At 38.9% G+C, this 16345-nt stretch overlaps 1 protein-coding gene across 4 annotated transcripts in view; it reads left to right on the forward strand.

The window, feature by feature from the left end:
* C3H2orf88 (chromosome 3 C2orf88 homolog) overlaps positions 1 to 16345 on the forward strand; it is a 37491-nt gene that overhangs the window by 410 nt on the left and 20736 nt on the right. For 2 of the 4 annotated variants that reach the window (XM_065669923.1, XM_065669920.1), the window contains exon 1: positions 12248 to 12321. The exons of 1 other annotated variant lie outside the window; for it this stretch is intronic. Coding sequence is in view for 1 of the 3 variants with exons in the window: in XM_065669924.1 (XP_065525996.1) it covers positions 12299 to 12321 (23 nt within the window). In the remaining 2 variants the exon portion in view is untranslated. Of the gene's footprint in view, positions 1 to 12240; positions 12322 to 16345 lie in introns of those variants that run through there. One more of the 4 variants, XM_065669924.1, reaches the window with a different exon arrangement.

Consider the following 16345-nt stretch of genomic DNA (forward strand, 5'->3'; position numbering starts at 1 on the left):
ATTTCCAAGTATTGTAGGCAGCAGTACTGAAAGACAGCACTGTCATTCTTAAATATATACAAACCGTGTACTTGTACCGTGAATCAAGACAGACCTCTCTCTAAAATTGCTTCAGGCTTCTACCAGTCTTTTTGACTTGAAAGTTTGTGCTATTTAAATGAAAAACCCTGAGGGATTGCTTTTAGCAGGCAGGGAAAAAAAAATACTTTAGAAATGCACTGCAAAAAGTAGTAATTTATGTTGTTCAACAACTAAAATATATTCATAAATATATATACATTTAAATCTCTACTATATCTTCTTTTTCCATGTAATCTTCTATTTTTGTTTAAAATGTCTCTGTATTATGCCAACTTAAGTGACACCTTTCTGTGTTCTTTTGCTTTCTACTCAAACACTTGTAAGTTCTCTGTATTCTGCTTATATTTTTTAAATCACAGTTTTGATATGTTTTCTGCATTAGAGTTACATCTAGATGTGATTTTATACTTACAGGTTATGGCTTATAAAATCTTACAGTGATGTAGTTCATATTTAATGTGCTGTTAGCAAGAATTTTGGAACTCACAGTTGGGGGGGGCTGGGGGTTAGTGGTCAGCACAGGCTGTATATTACAGCAAACAGAAACCCTGGAATTTGTATATATTGTATATATTTGTACATTTGTGATCTGTATGTTACAGCAAAGGGAAATCCTAGAATTCCATACAATATGCTAAAGTTGGCTTATCTAACTTATGACTGAATTGTCCATTTCTCAGTGAGTTTCTCTTCCCATTCTAAGTGCAACTAAAATATGTGGTAAACAGGGTTCTTTTGCACATGTGCATGTAAGAAAAACATTGGTATATGGAAAAATACTTTCAAAGAGTTTCTTTCTGCCTGGTCATTCATATTGTTTTGTATCACCTCTCCAGGGCATGCAAATTCATTGCATAGCACAGAACTGAGCCTAATATTCAGCTCATGACCAGTGACGTAAATCATGAGTACTCAATTAAAATTGATTGTCCTACCCTGGTGTAAAGTTGATGCAAGTGATAGATGTATCACATGCACATATTCCAGGCCTTTGGCTTTAGGGTCAGACCCTCATATTCTGATTTCAGCCAAAATATGCATTTAAAGCAAGCAGGTTTACTCCTGGGCATTTGCTTTTTATACAAGAGTATGCTGCAGCTACTTTTCACATGTGGCAACATAAATTGGCTCATGGTTCACTGGAACTAGAAGTCAGGATAGATTTGAGTTGCAGTGGAGACTGCCTGCCATGCCTATAACATATTTTAAACAGACTTCTAGTGCATTTCAAGTGCTGGAAATGTATTTTTATGGAAGATGCATCGGATGATTCACAGCACGAATCTTTTTGAAAAGCACTGATCTTGCTCGTGCTTTTGGGGGACTTTAGGTCAGGGTTTTTTTGTTGTTTGTATACTATTATGACAGTGAATGTCATAATAAAACAATTTTTTATCATTTTTTATTTTAAACCAGAATGAGTTAACAGGTTGGGCATGAAAGAGAATCTACCCCCAGGTAGAAACAGGTACCAGGTTTCACACCAGCAACAGTTTTAAAGATAACAATGATCTATCCTTAAACAGGTGGAAACGATGATTAATATCAGTGTAACTAAATGCTCTGGCAGACCATGGCTTTAAGCCATTCATGTTGGAGAGGGGACAAGAGAAATTCTCTGCAAAGCAATGCTTCCAGCACCATGACTCCTTGTTGAACGTGTTCTGCAGCAGCTTACCCAGTGCTCAGCAGCCATGCTGGCACCTGGCCTGCTCCTTCTCCTTCAAGGTCTTCACCCTCTGACTATGGCTCACCATGGGCATGCAGAACTTCTTGGTTTGTTTTCCTGTCTTCTGCAATAGTTACATTAATCTGCAAAAAAGGACCCCCCCTCCAGTTGTTTATGACTGCAAGACCAAAGTCATCTTCTTTAAGGCAAAACCCCCTGTGAGCTCTGAGCAAGAGCTGAGCTTGGTCTTGGCCACCAAGGTGACACGTGACGGCAAACAGAGCCTACTGAGCACCATGGCTCTGCTCGCTAGTTAGGAGACAGCAGTAGCAGCTGGAGTGGTGACATAGGGACTATTGATTGACCAGGATGGCAAAAATGCCCCAGAATCCACCAGCAGCTGCATAACAAAGAGCAGTATTTTACTCCATTTCCCTCATAAAGAGTACTTCATATCCACATGCCCTGGATAACTCTAGGCTGTTAGTGGAATACCTTTCTCTTCATTTTCTGATGTTGCCAGCTTTTTCTTTCTTATGAAACTGCAAGAATTCGGAAGAGAGCTTAAAGAGTTGCACTTGATCAGGAGCTATTGAAAGATCTAATTTCATTGTTAATAATAATACAATATGCAATTTGGTTCTCCATCTGACTTTCATTGTAGTGGGATTGGGAAGCGACGACTACAGAATTAGGTGACAGAGGTGGGAAAAGTGATAAAATGACAAAGTAAAAGTTGCTCAAAAATTTATTTGAGGAAAAAACCCTAAAAAAACCCAAATCCCAGAAAAACCCAGCACATTACCACCAGCAAAACTAAAGAAGAGTTAAAAATGAAATGCAAATCTTACTGAACTTTATGGCATTTTAATATTATCTTTGGGATTTGTGTCATTCTACCCGCCGTGCCTGCCAATAGTGAATAGTATTCCCAATCCTAACTATTCAAAGATCATGGCTCAGGCCCCCAAAATCAAGCAATGTAAGAATGTTCCTTTCTAAAGGAAAAAGACGCATATCTGTCTACCTGTTGACTTTTCCCCTCCTTCCCCTTTCCACCAGGAGCTTTTGTAGTCATTGGAAAACCTAAAAGAAAAAAAAGGGGGAAAACCAGAAATCCATCCCCAACAAATCTGAGCAATAGAGAGGTTTCAAAGACACTGTGTTACCGTGAGTTTTATGGAAAAACAGTGACTGTGGAGGAAAAGGAGATTACTAATGCCCTCCCTGAGGAGAAGGCAAACAGAGCCCAACCATTACCCATCTTTTTTGGCAGCCTCTAATTAGCCAATCAGCTTGTGCTTCTTCATCATTACTCAGCATGCTGATAGCTCTGGACCATCTACAGTGTGTCACCCCTTGCTGGGCCAGCAACCCAGAAAACATAGGGAGCAGGATGGGATTTGAGCTTGTTTTGGGGGTGGACCAAGTAGACATGGAAAGGAACCAGGACATTTCTGAGAAAAGGGAGAGTTACAGGGGTATGAAGGAGCTGCTCTCGTGGCAAGGAAGGAGAGGGACATGGGTTATAATCCTGCCAGAAATCAGACAATTTCATCCTGTTGTAGGCTAGATTTCCAAACACTTCCTTATAGCCTGCAGGACCAGAAATTCACTATTACTTCTTCTGTTGTTGAAGTTACATGAAATAGTCCCCATAACTGACTGACTTCAGAAGGTCAAAGGAACAGAAAAATCAGGTGTTGTGAAATGCACTGTAAATCTGTGATTGCTGTTTACATTGATGTCAAGTCCTACACCTTGAACTGGCTTCTCTCCTTGGTTTGTCTTTTAAAGAAGCTGTAACATTGCTTCTGAGCAGCTGAGGAAGGTACTCTTTGAGTCACCTTTTCTCTCACTTTCATCAGCACAAAGCCTAAGTTTCTAGAATAGCATATTGAAATTGATTGATAGAAAATCCCATTTAAAGCATTTTTGGACCAGATTCATCTCTCTCTTAGCTGCAGTAAGCTGGGGATAATGTTTGTGAATTATTTTTGGTTGGAACAGTTAAATTTGAATAGAAAAACTCAGACACATAATTAAATGCAGTGGAGGTGGGGTGTTTTAAGTGCTTAACTATAAGCCCAGCTGTCTTTACTCACCAGGTGCTTGCTCTTACCCACCTGAATCACAAGATAAATGCATTACTTTGACCTCAAAGTAGATATAAGGTCATGTCTATAAAACACACAGAAACAAATCTTTCAATAACAAAAAGCTGATGAAAACATCATCCCAATCACATTATGTAAACTAAAGCCACAGCTACTATCAACTTACTTATATTACTTGTAGTAATAAGTGAATTGAAATATGAAAGCTGTAACTGGTATGAATTCTTGCTCTGTAACAAATGCCCTGAAACAGTTTGTCCCCTGCTATATTTTTTTTTCTCCTACAAAAGTAGTCATATATATGCTTCAAAACATTCTGGTGTATCAGCTACTGCAAGTCAGCTTTATTTCTTTATTTTGATGGTATGGGCATTTAACTCCTTCAACTTACCAAAAAAAGAAGTAAGTTCATCTTCTTTTTCACTAATTTTGAGTTCCAGGTATAAGAAAGTGTATTTCACATAGAAGAGCATGCATGGCACAGGGTATGAATGCCCTGCTACACTGGCATCTGGGTGGGGTATGGTGCAACTCCTTCTCAACCCCTCCAGTTGGGTTGTTTTCCTAGGAAAACTACAGTGTTCAGGGATCTGGGACTTTGAGTGGTCTCCCCCAGTGTGTACCTGGATCTGTGACTGCAGTTTGAGTACCAGGACAAATCATCACTGTCTGGCCAACGACTTTCTTGACTTGGGAGCTAGGGGAGATAGTAGTGTATCCTACCTGCTAAGGACTTTCTCACAAGCCATGATATGTAAGCATGCAAAGGATAAAATGGGGGAAACAGGTAAAACTGGCATCCATAGCAAAAAACTAAACCCCATAGCAAATGAGTGCTGTGGCCCATAACGCACCTCTTAGCTTACCCAAGAGATGCTGCTGAATGTAGGCTTTTGGCTTATTCTTGCCTTTCTGGCCATCTCCTTCGTGCCTGCAGCTTTTGTGCTGCTGTGCATAAGTGTATGTGTAGAATGGGCCAACAATGCCCTATCACTTTTTTCTCTTCATGTCCCAGTATATGTTGCTCCAGAACAAGCCAGATACACTAATGGAAATGAACTTTAGAAACAGTCAAGGAAATATTAGACTTATTAAAAGTTCCCATTAGACTTATTAATAAGATTTAAGGAAGAATTCAATTATAATGAAAGCTGCCAGTTTCTGAGTTCTTTTATCTTTAGGACTTTTTGTAGCTTTTATGTTTTTTACCCAGAATTCCTGACATTCATCCTGACATTTATCTTCAATGTCTTTTAAAATAGCTGCATCAGCCGCCACGGCACTGATGAGAAAACTTGAGTTCCTCTAAGGATCTGTTACCGTATTTGGAGAGGTTTCACTTCTGCATTTGCACGATCAGAGTGCTTGAAATACCCAAATACCTCGGCTCAGTATTACCAGCTACAAGAATGCTTGTATTTTCTCTAAGGCACAACTCTTTGAAGGGGATTTTCGGCCCCAGAGGTCAGTGATTTGGTATGAGTGGCCTGTCCTCTGCTGGGTTGTTTGGGAATGGCATCAGCTGGGAAGTGAGGGGCACAGCTCAAACGTTTTACTTTTTCCTCCTCTTTTTTATTTTCCTCCTTTTTTTTCCCCATATATATATATGTAGAGATGATATTAAAAGCTAACAGAAATTCTTGACAATACCATAAAAATGCACTTTTACAAAATGCAGTGATTTCACTCTGCGTAAGCTTTCCCAGTGCCGTAATGGACTGAATTAATTAAATCTTTTCGTCAGAAGATGGCTATGTGTGGGACAGATTTGGCTCCTCATCTCAAACTATCCTGCTGCTCTCCCTGTCTGCCTATATGCCTCCTTTGCTTTGGCCACGCTCTGTGGTTTTGCTCCTACTGAATATTGACAAGCTGAATGGGAGCAACCTGTATCACCTAGTACCCACTTGTCTATAGGTGACATCATGATATACAGAGGTAAGAATAGTTTGCTTTATTTATTTATTTTTTGTAAGCATAGGAGCTGGCTTCGAAGTTAAAGTCTTCTAAAACTCTTAGCATTTGGGACAGTGAATTCATAGAATCATACAATAGGTTGGGTTGGAAGGGACTTTTAAAGGTTATGTCATCCATTCCTGCAATGAGCAAGGACATCTTCAACTAGACCAGGTCACTCAAAGCCCCATCCAACCTGACCTTGCATGTTTCCAGGGATGGGACATCTACCACCTCTCTGAGCAACCTGTTCTAGTGTCTCACCACCCTCATAGTAAAACATTTCTTCCTTATGTCTAGTCTAAATCTGCCCTCTTTTAGTTTAAAACTGTTACCCTTTAACCTATTGCAGCAGGCCCTGCTGAAAAGTTTGTCTCCATCTTTCCTGTAGGTCCCCATTAAGTACTGAAAGGCTGTAGTAAGGTCTCCCTGGAGCCTTCTCCAAGCGGAACAATCCCAACTCCCTCAGCCTGTCCCCAAAGCAGAGGTGCTTCAGCCCTCAGAGCACTTTGTGGCTCTCTTCTGGACCCCATCAGGTCCATGTCTTTCCTATGTGGAGAGCCCCAGAGCTGTACACAGCACTCCAAGTGGGGTCTCATGAGAGCAGAGGGGTAGGATCACCTCCTTTGACCTGCTGGTCACACTCCTTTTGATGCAGCCCAGGATACAGTTGGCCTCCTGGGCTGTGAGTGCACTTTGCTGGCTCATGTTCAGCTTTTCATCGACCAATATCCCAAGTCCTTCTCAGCAGGGCTGCTCTCAATCCCCTTGTGCCCCAGCCTGTATACAGCCTGTTACAGGGGGTTGCCCTGACCCAGCTTCTGGACCCTGCACTTGGCCTTTTTCAATCTCATGAGGTTCATGCGTGCCCACGTCCTGAGCTTGTCCAGGTCCCTCTGGATGGTATCCCCTCCCGCAGGTGTGTTAACTGCATCACTCAGCTTGGTGTCATCTGCAAATTTACCAAGGGTGGCACTCAATCCCACTGTCTGTGTCGTTGATGAGGATACTAAGCAATTCCATTTATTTATATTCCAAGAGACTGAAGTCTCTTTTGATCACTCCTGGACTACACCTTGTGCCTTCATCTCCATCTACACAGAAGACCAGTAATGGGTAATAGTCCAAGGGCTGCAGTAGGCTAGGAAGTGTGCAATGATGTCTTTTCAAAAGAAATTTCAAAAGTCAAGAGAGCTCCAGAAGTTGTAAGAGATTTCTTGCAAATACTCTAAATATTGACTACTCCATGTAAGTGTAATGTCAATGCTACATTATGTTAAGTCATGCTACATTATTTAGATGGCTTTAGGAATCTACTTTAAACCTGAAACAAAAAGGAAGATTATCTTACAGACTTTGTGGCAGATAGTTTAAAATACATACCAGGAGAAGGGGAGGCAATGAGAAACATAACAACATGGTTTTGCCCATGAAACTTCTGTCAGAAATGTTCAGTAACAAAAGCGCAGTAAAGAGCTGCAATAACTTTTTCCTTTACAAGGTGCTAGTTTATACCTCATAGTGATTCAGGACTGATAGGGGGGATAATGATTTTTCCTGCTTGCAAAGTTTATTTAGGAATACTTGGTTCACAGTCCTTGCCCAAAGGTGTGCGCTTTAGTTACCTCCTGTTGTAGCTCCAAGCAAGCAGAAAGAATAAGATTAAATTATGGTACAGCTCCTCCTTTCCTTTCTGCCACGTGCTGATCTATGGCCAGTTTTAGACGTGCTAATTTGAGGAAGGAGCCTCTGCAAGTGAATGAAAAGCAGTGGTAATGTTGTCAAAAAAAATCAAAGAGCAACATGCAGTTCTGCAGTCAATCCAAGACAGCCTTTGAATCTGGCTTATTCATCAGCAAAGGAGTTGTTTAACTGACAACCTAGAGCTACTAACCCTGGTGTTTAAAATGCTGCTAATGTAAATTTTTAATGATGAAATGTAGCACACTGAAGCCTTCAAAATCATTTAATAACAAAAGTGTATGATGTCAAAAAGCAGGCCCACAAGGCTGTAACTTCTGATCAAGCTGCTTCGATTAAAGTGAGACCCCCAAAGAATCAGGTGGTTTCTGTGAAAACCCTGTACAAAATAATGCAGAGACAGGAAATCATATAAGCTGCTTTAGGGTTTTAGAAGCCAAAGAGTACGTCAGAGGCTGAGTAAAGCTTCTTGATGATTTCGATTCTCATTTGGAGGAGAAGAATATAAATGATAACTTTTGTAATGAATGAGGCACCTCCAGAGGATTTCCATGTAACCCGTGTTCGGTGTTGTTGGGGCATCCAAGAGAAGCAGCAGCACAGCTTTCACTCACTCTCTTTTTTTATATATTTCCTTATTTTTTGTTCACTCCCTGTTGATGTAGTAAAGATGTTTTGCATTTAAGAGCTCCATTATGAAGCATCATATATGAGCATCAACTGAAGGAAAACTGCCTGTACCAGCTAAAGCATTAGCTTTACTGCCTTTTCCTCTTGGGAATTGTCTCTGGCTCCTTCAGCAGACACTTCAAATTCCCCACAATTTAAAGGCTGGTGCTTTAAAAATTTACAAGTTTGCTTTTGGTTGGTTGGTTTTGGGTTTTTTTTTTCCTTGGGACTTGGAAGCTTTTCTCTCCCATCAGCCTGCTAGCTGGGTAGCATCAGCCAACAGGTTGATGAGAAATAAGGATAAAACATGAATTGATTGAGTTGTTTTACCTTCAGCAACGGAATTTCAAACCCCCTCTATCATTCTGCAGATACATCAAGCCACTTAGTAATTAACTCTTCATAGTCTTGTAGCAGAGAGCTTGACTCTCACTGTATCAATGGGTACATGCCTTACACTTGTGGAAACCATGTGAAGATTTCATATTTTTTACTTGACTATGCAACTAATTGAAAGGATGCTTGCAAAATGTAATTCGTAGATCTGAAATATTACAGTGGCTGTTGCTTCAAAGCTTATTTTTGAGGCATACTAACATAATGCTAGCTGGAATGGGCACACTCCTGCTACTGAAGGCTAAAGAATGGTTTTCTGTGAGTAGATTTGGAAAAGTTAATAGAAAAAAGATATTCCTAGCATACCCAGATTAATAGATACAGAGCTATCTGACTTTGTGATGATGACACAAAGCTTTTATTTTATCATGTGAACTTTGTACCAGGATATTTTGAGTACACAAACTGAAGAAATTCAAGCAGTAGTTCATGACTGTTTCTGAAGTTTTAACAAGTAAGAAAAAAAATGTCTTGCTGCATACAAAAGCCAAGCTTGTGATCAATTAAAAATGTGAGAGTTTGACCAAACCTTTAAGGCTTCCTAGCACATATTGATTAAAAGAGATGGATGGTACAAGTAGGAATGCAATGCAAAATGGAAATAAAATGGGCTATATCAAATTACTTCGTTATACTTTCTACAGATTACTAAAGTAGCTCAACATTAAGAAATTGAAGCATTTTGTCCAAAGTCTCTATAATAAAGGAAAATTAATTAATAAGTAATGAATTGTGCAGTTGGCTGCTTTGCTAACTCCAGAGTTTGATTGATGTATCTAATGATTTGTATCAATAACTCTGCCAAAGCAGAGTCCCAGTAATAACTTGGTAGAGAGAAATTGCTTCACTAGATGCTGAACTCTGTCAAAAATATTATGTTTCTATACATGTAGTTTTAGGGGTGGAGGTGTACATATATATGCCCACACACGCATATATATATGTACACATATATATGTTTTAATTAGACTTTCAACCAAAAGAGCAGCTTCTGTGCTCAAAGGGTTGCTCATTGATACTTACTGCAGTGGTTGGCTCAAAGAAAGAGATTGCCTGTCTGTATAGCCCTTCCCTTATATCAGTCAATCAGGCATTAGCTAGGAGGACCATAATGTCACTAAATGCTTTCCAGAATTTTCCTACACAAAGAATGGTACACATTTCTTACAATAAATAAGGTTTATCAAAATAATAATAAGGAACTACTTATTTCAGCATGTATTTGGAATTGTATGAAATGTATATTTGTTGTTCATATAGGAAGAATGTTGCACTTAGAAATGCTAATTACTGAAAGGCACATCTTCTTACACCTTGGGCTAAGGTTTGGTGTCATATGATATCAATATAAATTAATAATCTGATCTATTAATCATCAGTCCAATTAATGGCTCATCTGAGTATTACTATATAGGGTTAAATTTAGTTTTCTCTTTCAGCCATTCAGCACTACTAAAGTGTAATAAAAAAGAGGAAAGCTGATAGCCAATTCTGTAACCTCTACTGTGAGTAATATTGAACATACATTGAAGCATGTTATAATGTAAAGGATGTTATTTTTGCATTACGATGTGTTGTGTTTCAAGAAGCTCTTTGAATAGCCTCCAGCTGTGTTATCGCAGACTGAAATAGGACAATGCAGAAAGTACAAATTCAACTATAATACTAGCAACTACCATTGCATAACACAGAATATCATTTTTATCTTCTAGAGAGAATCTAATCAAAAAGTGTTTTCCAGTATAGTAGTGTCATCCATGGTTTATACATAGTGAGAAAATCACCACTGTCAGTGATTTCTGCATACAGCTAGGTATGATGGTAGAAGAAGGGTCCTAAAACGCTCCGAGTCTTTGCAGCATTTACAGAGAGGGTATTACTACCTAAAAAATAGCCATTTTTCTAAGCTGATGCGTTAAAGCCAGTCGTTGGGGTAGAGTCGCTCTTTGAGAAGCAGTATTGATATGCAGTTCCATCAGGCTTTATGAACCTCTTTATAAGGAGCATATTTGCCACGCACAGAATATAAATCTCAGTAAACCTTTCCAACATACCCTTTCTGTTAGGAAACCTCTCATTTCCAACAACAGACAGAGCTTCAGCTGTGTTATTTAAACTTTCATTTGGGGAAGGCCAGATTTCTGCTTTGGACAAGGTATGCATCCGAGCTTTGCCTTGGGAGCAACTTTCCTCATTTTTTTTCTGGTACAGAGCAGGTACCAGAGGCAGTGGAAAGGTGAGGACCTGCAGCCAGCTTGCCCCCACTGACACTGCCCCATTTTCAGCTGGTTTTGAAGGCTGGTTCTGAGACATGGCTGAAGAACTGAATTGGCTTCATCTACACTACTGGATAATTTGCCTTCCACAGCAAAGTTGAAATATCTGTCACGGTTTGCATCCAGATACTCTGTTTGCAAATTTCTATAGCAGCAGCAGCAGCAGCCGCTACCAAACAGTGTGGGTTTGGAGGTTTCTTTTGGGGTTTTTCTGGAAAACCTTTTTTGGCATTCTACAAATGATCAGAGGAAGAGCAGGTGTTTGAATAGAAAACCACAATAAAACACAAATATGGTTAACAAGTAGTAACCAATAAGAAAGCTAATGTGGCTCAGGACAATTCTTGTGTCAGAGGAGTCTCATGGCTCCAGAGCAGGTTTTGAATCTGTATGACAAAATCAGTGAGGACCCAAGAATTCGAGTTCTTTTAATTCCAGTTCAAACAAGCCTGGTAAGCTTTTGTAAAGATACAGTGTAAATATCCCATAAATATTATTTTTAAATCTCAGGGTTATATTCTTGGATCTGATTCAGCCATTCAGCATCATAAGCATTATCATGCAGTTAATTTCTATTTCTCTGCTTACTAATAGATAGTTCCTTACTATTTATGGATATCTTTTTCATCACATTCACATGGAGATATCCAGGGTTGTAAAGGGAAACATGGCTGCAGGGAACGCAAACTGTGCTTCTTGAATCCCTGTTCCCTCTCTTGTGTTTCCAGTCTCTCTGTTTTTCACCAATTTCTTCTGTTTTCCAGTGAGATTGTCATTAAGCTTTGTATTGTGTTAAATACAAATACAATTTCTGTTTTTTGCTGTTTAGTTAATAGTCCACTAATTTTGGCTAAGGCTGTGAAATCAGAGATACCATGCATGTATTTAACATAAAGCCGGGTCTTTTAAGTCTGCTGTAAAATTTCTTTTCTTTACCAAAATCGTGGGCACTAGGAAATTGTATAACCTTCAAGAAATCCTATTAAGCCTGCAAAATAATCTGCCACCTCACAGATCTCCCCTTTCAGCTCTGCCAAGGACTGGCTTCGGCATCAAAGCATGAGATAAAAACCCTTTCCAAACTTGACAGTGCACAGTGCAGTGAATCTAGGCATTCTGAATCTGTTTATACTGGTAGCATCTCCTGTGGGCTGATTATGTATTAGGTAAAGAGATTTCTCATTTTATCACTATGGAATTCCCTTCCTTTCCATTATATATAGTCTATCACACTTTTTCTATGAGAAACAGAAAACAGCGATTTCTTACCTGCCTCCTTTGTTCCATGCATAACTTTAGGTAATTTATCATGTTCTTTCTTTTCTATAGTGAACAGCTCCCCTTTCTCAGTACCATTTTTGTTTCCCTTCTCTAGTGCTATTCCGCAAGGAGTTTGATCTTCTTGAGATGGAGTAATCAACAATATTCTGCAAATGCCTACAGTATTTCAGGCAAGGTAATACATTGATTATACAGCTGTAGATGAACGAGAGTTGTCTTGCATTTTTACCCATTCTGCACACCAGTATTTGGAAGTTACAAAAACCACCTGCATGTTCAACAGAAGTTTTTGAGCTATTCACGGTGGTGTTCTCTTTTAATAATAACTTTAAAAAAGTGTAATAAGCATAAAGCTGTGTAAGCTTTGCAAGTAATTCAGTTCTTCCTTCTGGCTGTGTATTCAGTAATCCCGACTGAAATTGCTCTATATGCCTTTGACTGGAAGGAGGACTGAAAGTGCTTTTCCTGAAGTGCTTCCAGTTTAGCTAGAGTCAAACCACATGAGAACTGTGGTTCCCAAAAGCAATACTAAATTGTTCCACTTTTGGGTGGTTCTGGCTACTTCCATGACATGGAAGTTTCTTGCTTCTGAAAAGAAATTTCACAGGTCAAATTTGCCTAAACAAGATACTATTGAGTTTTTAAAAAACATGTAATAACTTTAAAAACTTCTCTTGAATTTACTGGGGTGATAATTACAATACTAAATACTTTTATCAGTGACATCCCTCGAGCATAATTTAACAGTGAATAAGAACCTAAAATTCATCAACTGTGAGATTGGATCACATCATTGATTTTCACATTCTATTTTCTACACGAAATCTACCTTTCCTTAGATGGTAAAAGTAAAAGCTAACATTATTTTTACTACTACCCAGTGATATAGTATATACCCAGTGTATGCATGATCATCTATGATATTGCTGGCTGCATAGCTCAGCATTTAGGAGCTAAGCTAGAATAAATTTCCTTTCCATCTGCTATATGCATGAGTGTAGGAGTAGCACAAGTATATTTAAAGAAAAAGAGGGTGAATAAAAGAAGCTTCAGAGCTTAAATAAACAGACTTTATTCACTTGACTAACACTCAGTGACAACTTCGAGAAGTGGCTGAGAATCTTCCAAAATGTCTTTTCGTTACTGGTGTAGCACTGAGTCTTCGGGGTCTTGATTTTGGGTATGAGAACAGGGAATGGATACTACTGCAGTGCGATGCTCATCAACTTGACTGTGTAAATATTTCTAACACCATGAGATCCAGTGGCGGGGGAGAAGTACAAAACCTTACTTGTAGCTTTCTGCTATTGAGAACGAAAATCAATATTCAGAGAGATGCAAACACTTTATTGACAAAATTCTTTATTCATGCCTGTAATACTGTCAGAGTCAAATGCAGAGATTTTACAGCATGAAGTGATTTTCTTCTTTCAGAGGATGAAATAATACTGAATTGGAAGCATAATAAAGATTCAAAAAGGTCATAGTACTGGTGGAAGAGACCAAATCTTCTGTGCAATTCCCTTCCCTAAAAAGCACATAATGTAAAGCCATGAGTAAATACTAGTAAAACCTGGCAAATATCACTAACAACAAAATATTCCAAAGGCAGTTTTATTGAAATCCTTTGAAACTGAATTAAAAGATCATATGGACTTCCAAAGGCTGTGTGGATCAAGGCCTAAGAGAAGTCAATTCTTGACTTTAAGTCCCAGTGGCCTTTACCCTTTTGCATCAAGCAGGAGCTTGTCCAAAAATAATATCCTGAATGCAAATGACCTGTTATAGCACTTATTACTTAGGGTATAATGTTCAAAGCAGAAGAGTAGTGAACTTAAATTAGTTGAAGAACTCATATGAAACCCAACTTCTAATAATAGTGAAGCAAGTCTTCCATATGTTGTTATAAATTTCAGTCCGAGATGATTAACGTGGCTCACAGGCTACTCTTGTAAGATGATAGAAGTGATATTTTTGCTGCCTCTCTTGAGAGGGTTAGTGTTTCAAAATTATTTCCAAACAAGCATCTTCCAAGCAAGAGATGTTTCTCATTTTTCCCCCACCTTAATAAAAAGGTGTTGAACACTCTCTTCCTAACTGTTGTCATTATGGGAACATTAAACAAATATGATGACGGTATGATGTGATAACAGTGTGTATGTGATATCCATGAAATAATATGTTACATTCACTAATACAAGTTTAATTTATTGTTGCTGTCACTATGTTTGAAATAGAAAGCTTGTACTGTAAGCATGCGGGGAATCTCAGAAGTAAATTCAACAGATCCATTTTCAGTCAATGTTATTTGTACATCCAGTAGGTTTCTATCTAGCATTTTAAATCAATTCTGTCGAAAGAATTTCCTAAAAAAACCTATCTTACAAACTTCTTTCTTAATTAAAATCATGCCAATATTAGATTAGATAGTAAGTTGTTTACAGCCATAAGTATTACTGGCCTGGAATCTTTCTTATGGCATAGATAAATGTGACTGGCAAAGCTCAAAAGATTGGTTTGGGCAATGAAAAAAGGTTATTTGTGTTCAAAATCATAAAACTTGGGTCTTGGCTCTACTGAAATCATTGATAATGCTGTCACTCATGTAAATATTAAGTAATCTCTTCGTTATATGAGATCTTGCTCTAAGGAGTGACTACGACAAACTGAAGGGGCAATTCTCTGATTCTGTTCCCTAAGTTGTTTGGGTGACCTTGGACAAATCAGTTTAGTATTTCCCATCCAATGCCCATAGCTGTAAGAGGACTAATTGTTACATAGAGCCTTATTCTTTCTATGGGTACAAGCAGCTCGCATGCTGGGCATGCCTGCAGCCCACAAAGCAACGCTGAGTTAAAACACTGGAGCCAGCTCCAAATGAGCTGATGCATCCCTGTTGTCAGTGCAACACAGAGCCATAGAGCACAATATAATTACATGTGCCCAGTGCTCTCCCTCAGGTTGTTCAGAGCCAGCTCAGACCTCTCTGCACAGCCCTTCACTGCATGCGCATGTTAAGCCTACCCATTTTCCAAACTTCCTCACCCATTTCCCCTTATTTCCCCACTGTTAAAAAGTAAATATAAATTTCTATTTGCATTATAGTTGTGAGAACAAAACATATGATGTTCCAAGATACCAAGCTACTGCCCTGATAAAACCTCTCTAAGCATACAGGTGGCTAGGTAAGGAGACGGCAGGAGGTACAAGTTGCAGACATCAAACAGTTATTTACTGATAGTATGTGATGCTGTTCATAGAGGAGGTAGATAAAAATGACAGATATTCTTGTTTGGCTGAAACTGTTCATCCTGATTCCTCCTCTCTGATTCAGAAGAACTGAGGCTTGAAATGTGTGTCTGTGTGTACTATTGACGCCTGGTGAAAAGAATCTGTCAGACCGTGTGTGTTTATGAGCTCTTGGCCAAGCCACTGAATGACTCTTTTAGTTCACTAAATGCAGGCTTGTTTTATAGCTAAGTTACACAAGTTTTGCTGTGGAAATTGCATCCAGTTGTTGGCCTCTCATCACAGAGTCTCTATCTGACTAAATTTTTCCAGCTAGTAAGAAGCCATGCTACATGCAAGTAAGATCTTGAACTTTGAACTATGTGAGATGAATAGTGTTTAATTCAGACATCAAAGGCCAGACTTCTCACTTTGGGGTGAGAGGAAGAAAGGAGAGCCAGGAAAAGGGTGAAAAGTTAATAGGAGCAAAGTTCCATTATTAAACTGTAGGGTTGCTGGCAGGCCACCCTAGATAGGATGGTTTTCCTGGATTATTTGTGATCCATTTGTCTATCAGAGATTATATTACTTTGCCCATATTAACTACTTTGTCAAAACTTAATCATATCAGTTTATGCTAAAACTCAGTTCAAGACCTCTCTTAGGTTTATGAGCTATTGGATCGTAGTATATTATTAGTGTTCAAAACAATATACACATGTCTGTGTGTACGTTTCCTTGTCAAAACTTGGGACAACATCCCAAACTGATACATTACAGATGTCTGATGCTACTTGACAGATGTGTTCTTCAACAGCCAAAGGCTGATCCAGGCAGGCTTAACTCTCATATACTGTTTTATGGCATTTTTCTCATGTACATTTCTGCTCGGAGAACACAGACAGCATCAGTTAATACCAACAAAAATGTGCTCTTTCATAATCCAAATCTCACTGGAAAATGGATGGAGA

This window comes from Lathamus discolor, chromosome 3 (assembly GCF_037157495.1).
Source record: "Lathamus discolor isolate bLatDis1 chromosome 3, bLatDis1.hap1, whole genome shotgun sequence".
Classification (NCBI taxonomy): domain Eukaryota; kingdom Metazoa; phylum Chordata; class Aves; order Psittaciformes; family Psittacidae; genus Lathamus; species Lathamus discolor.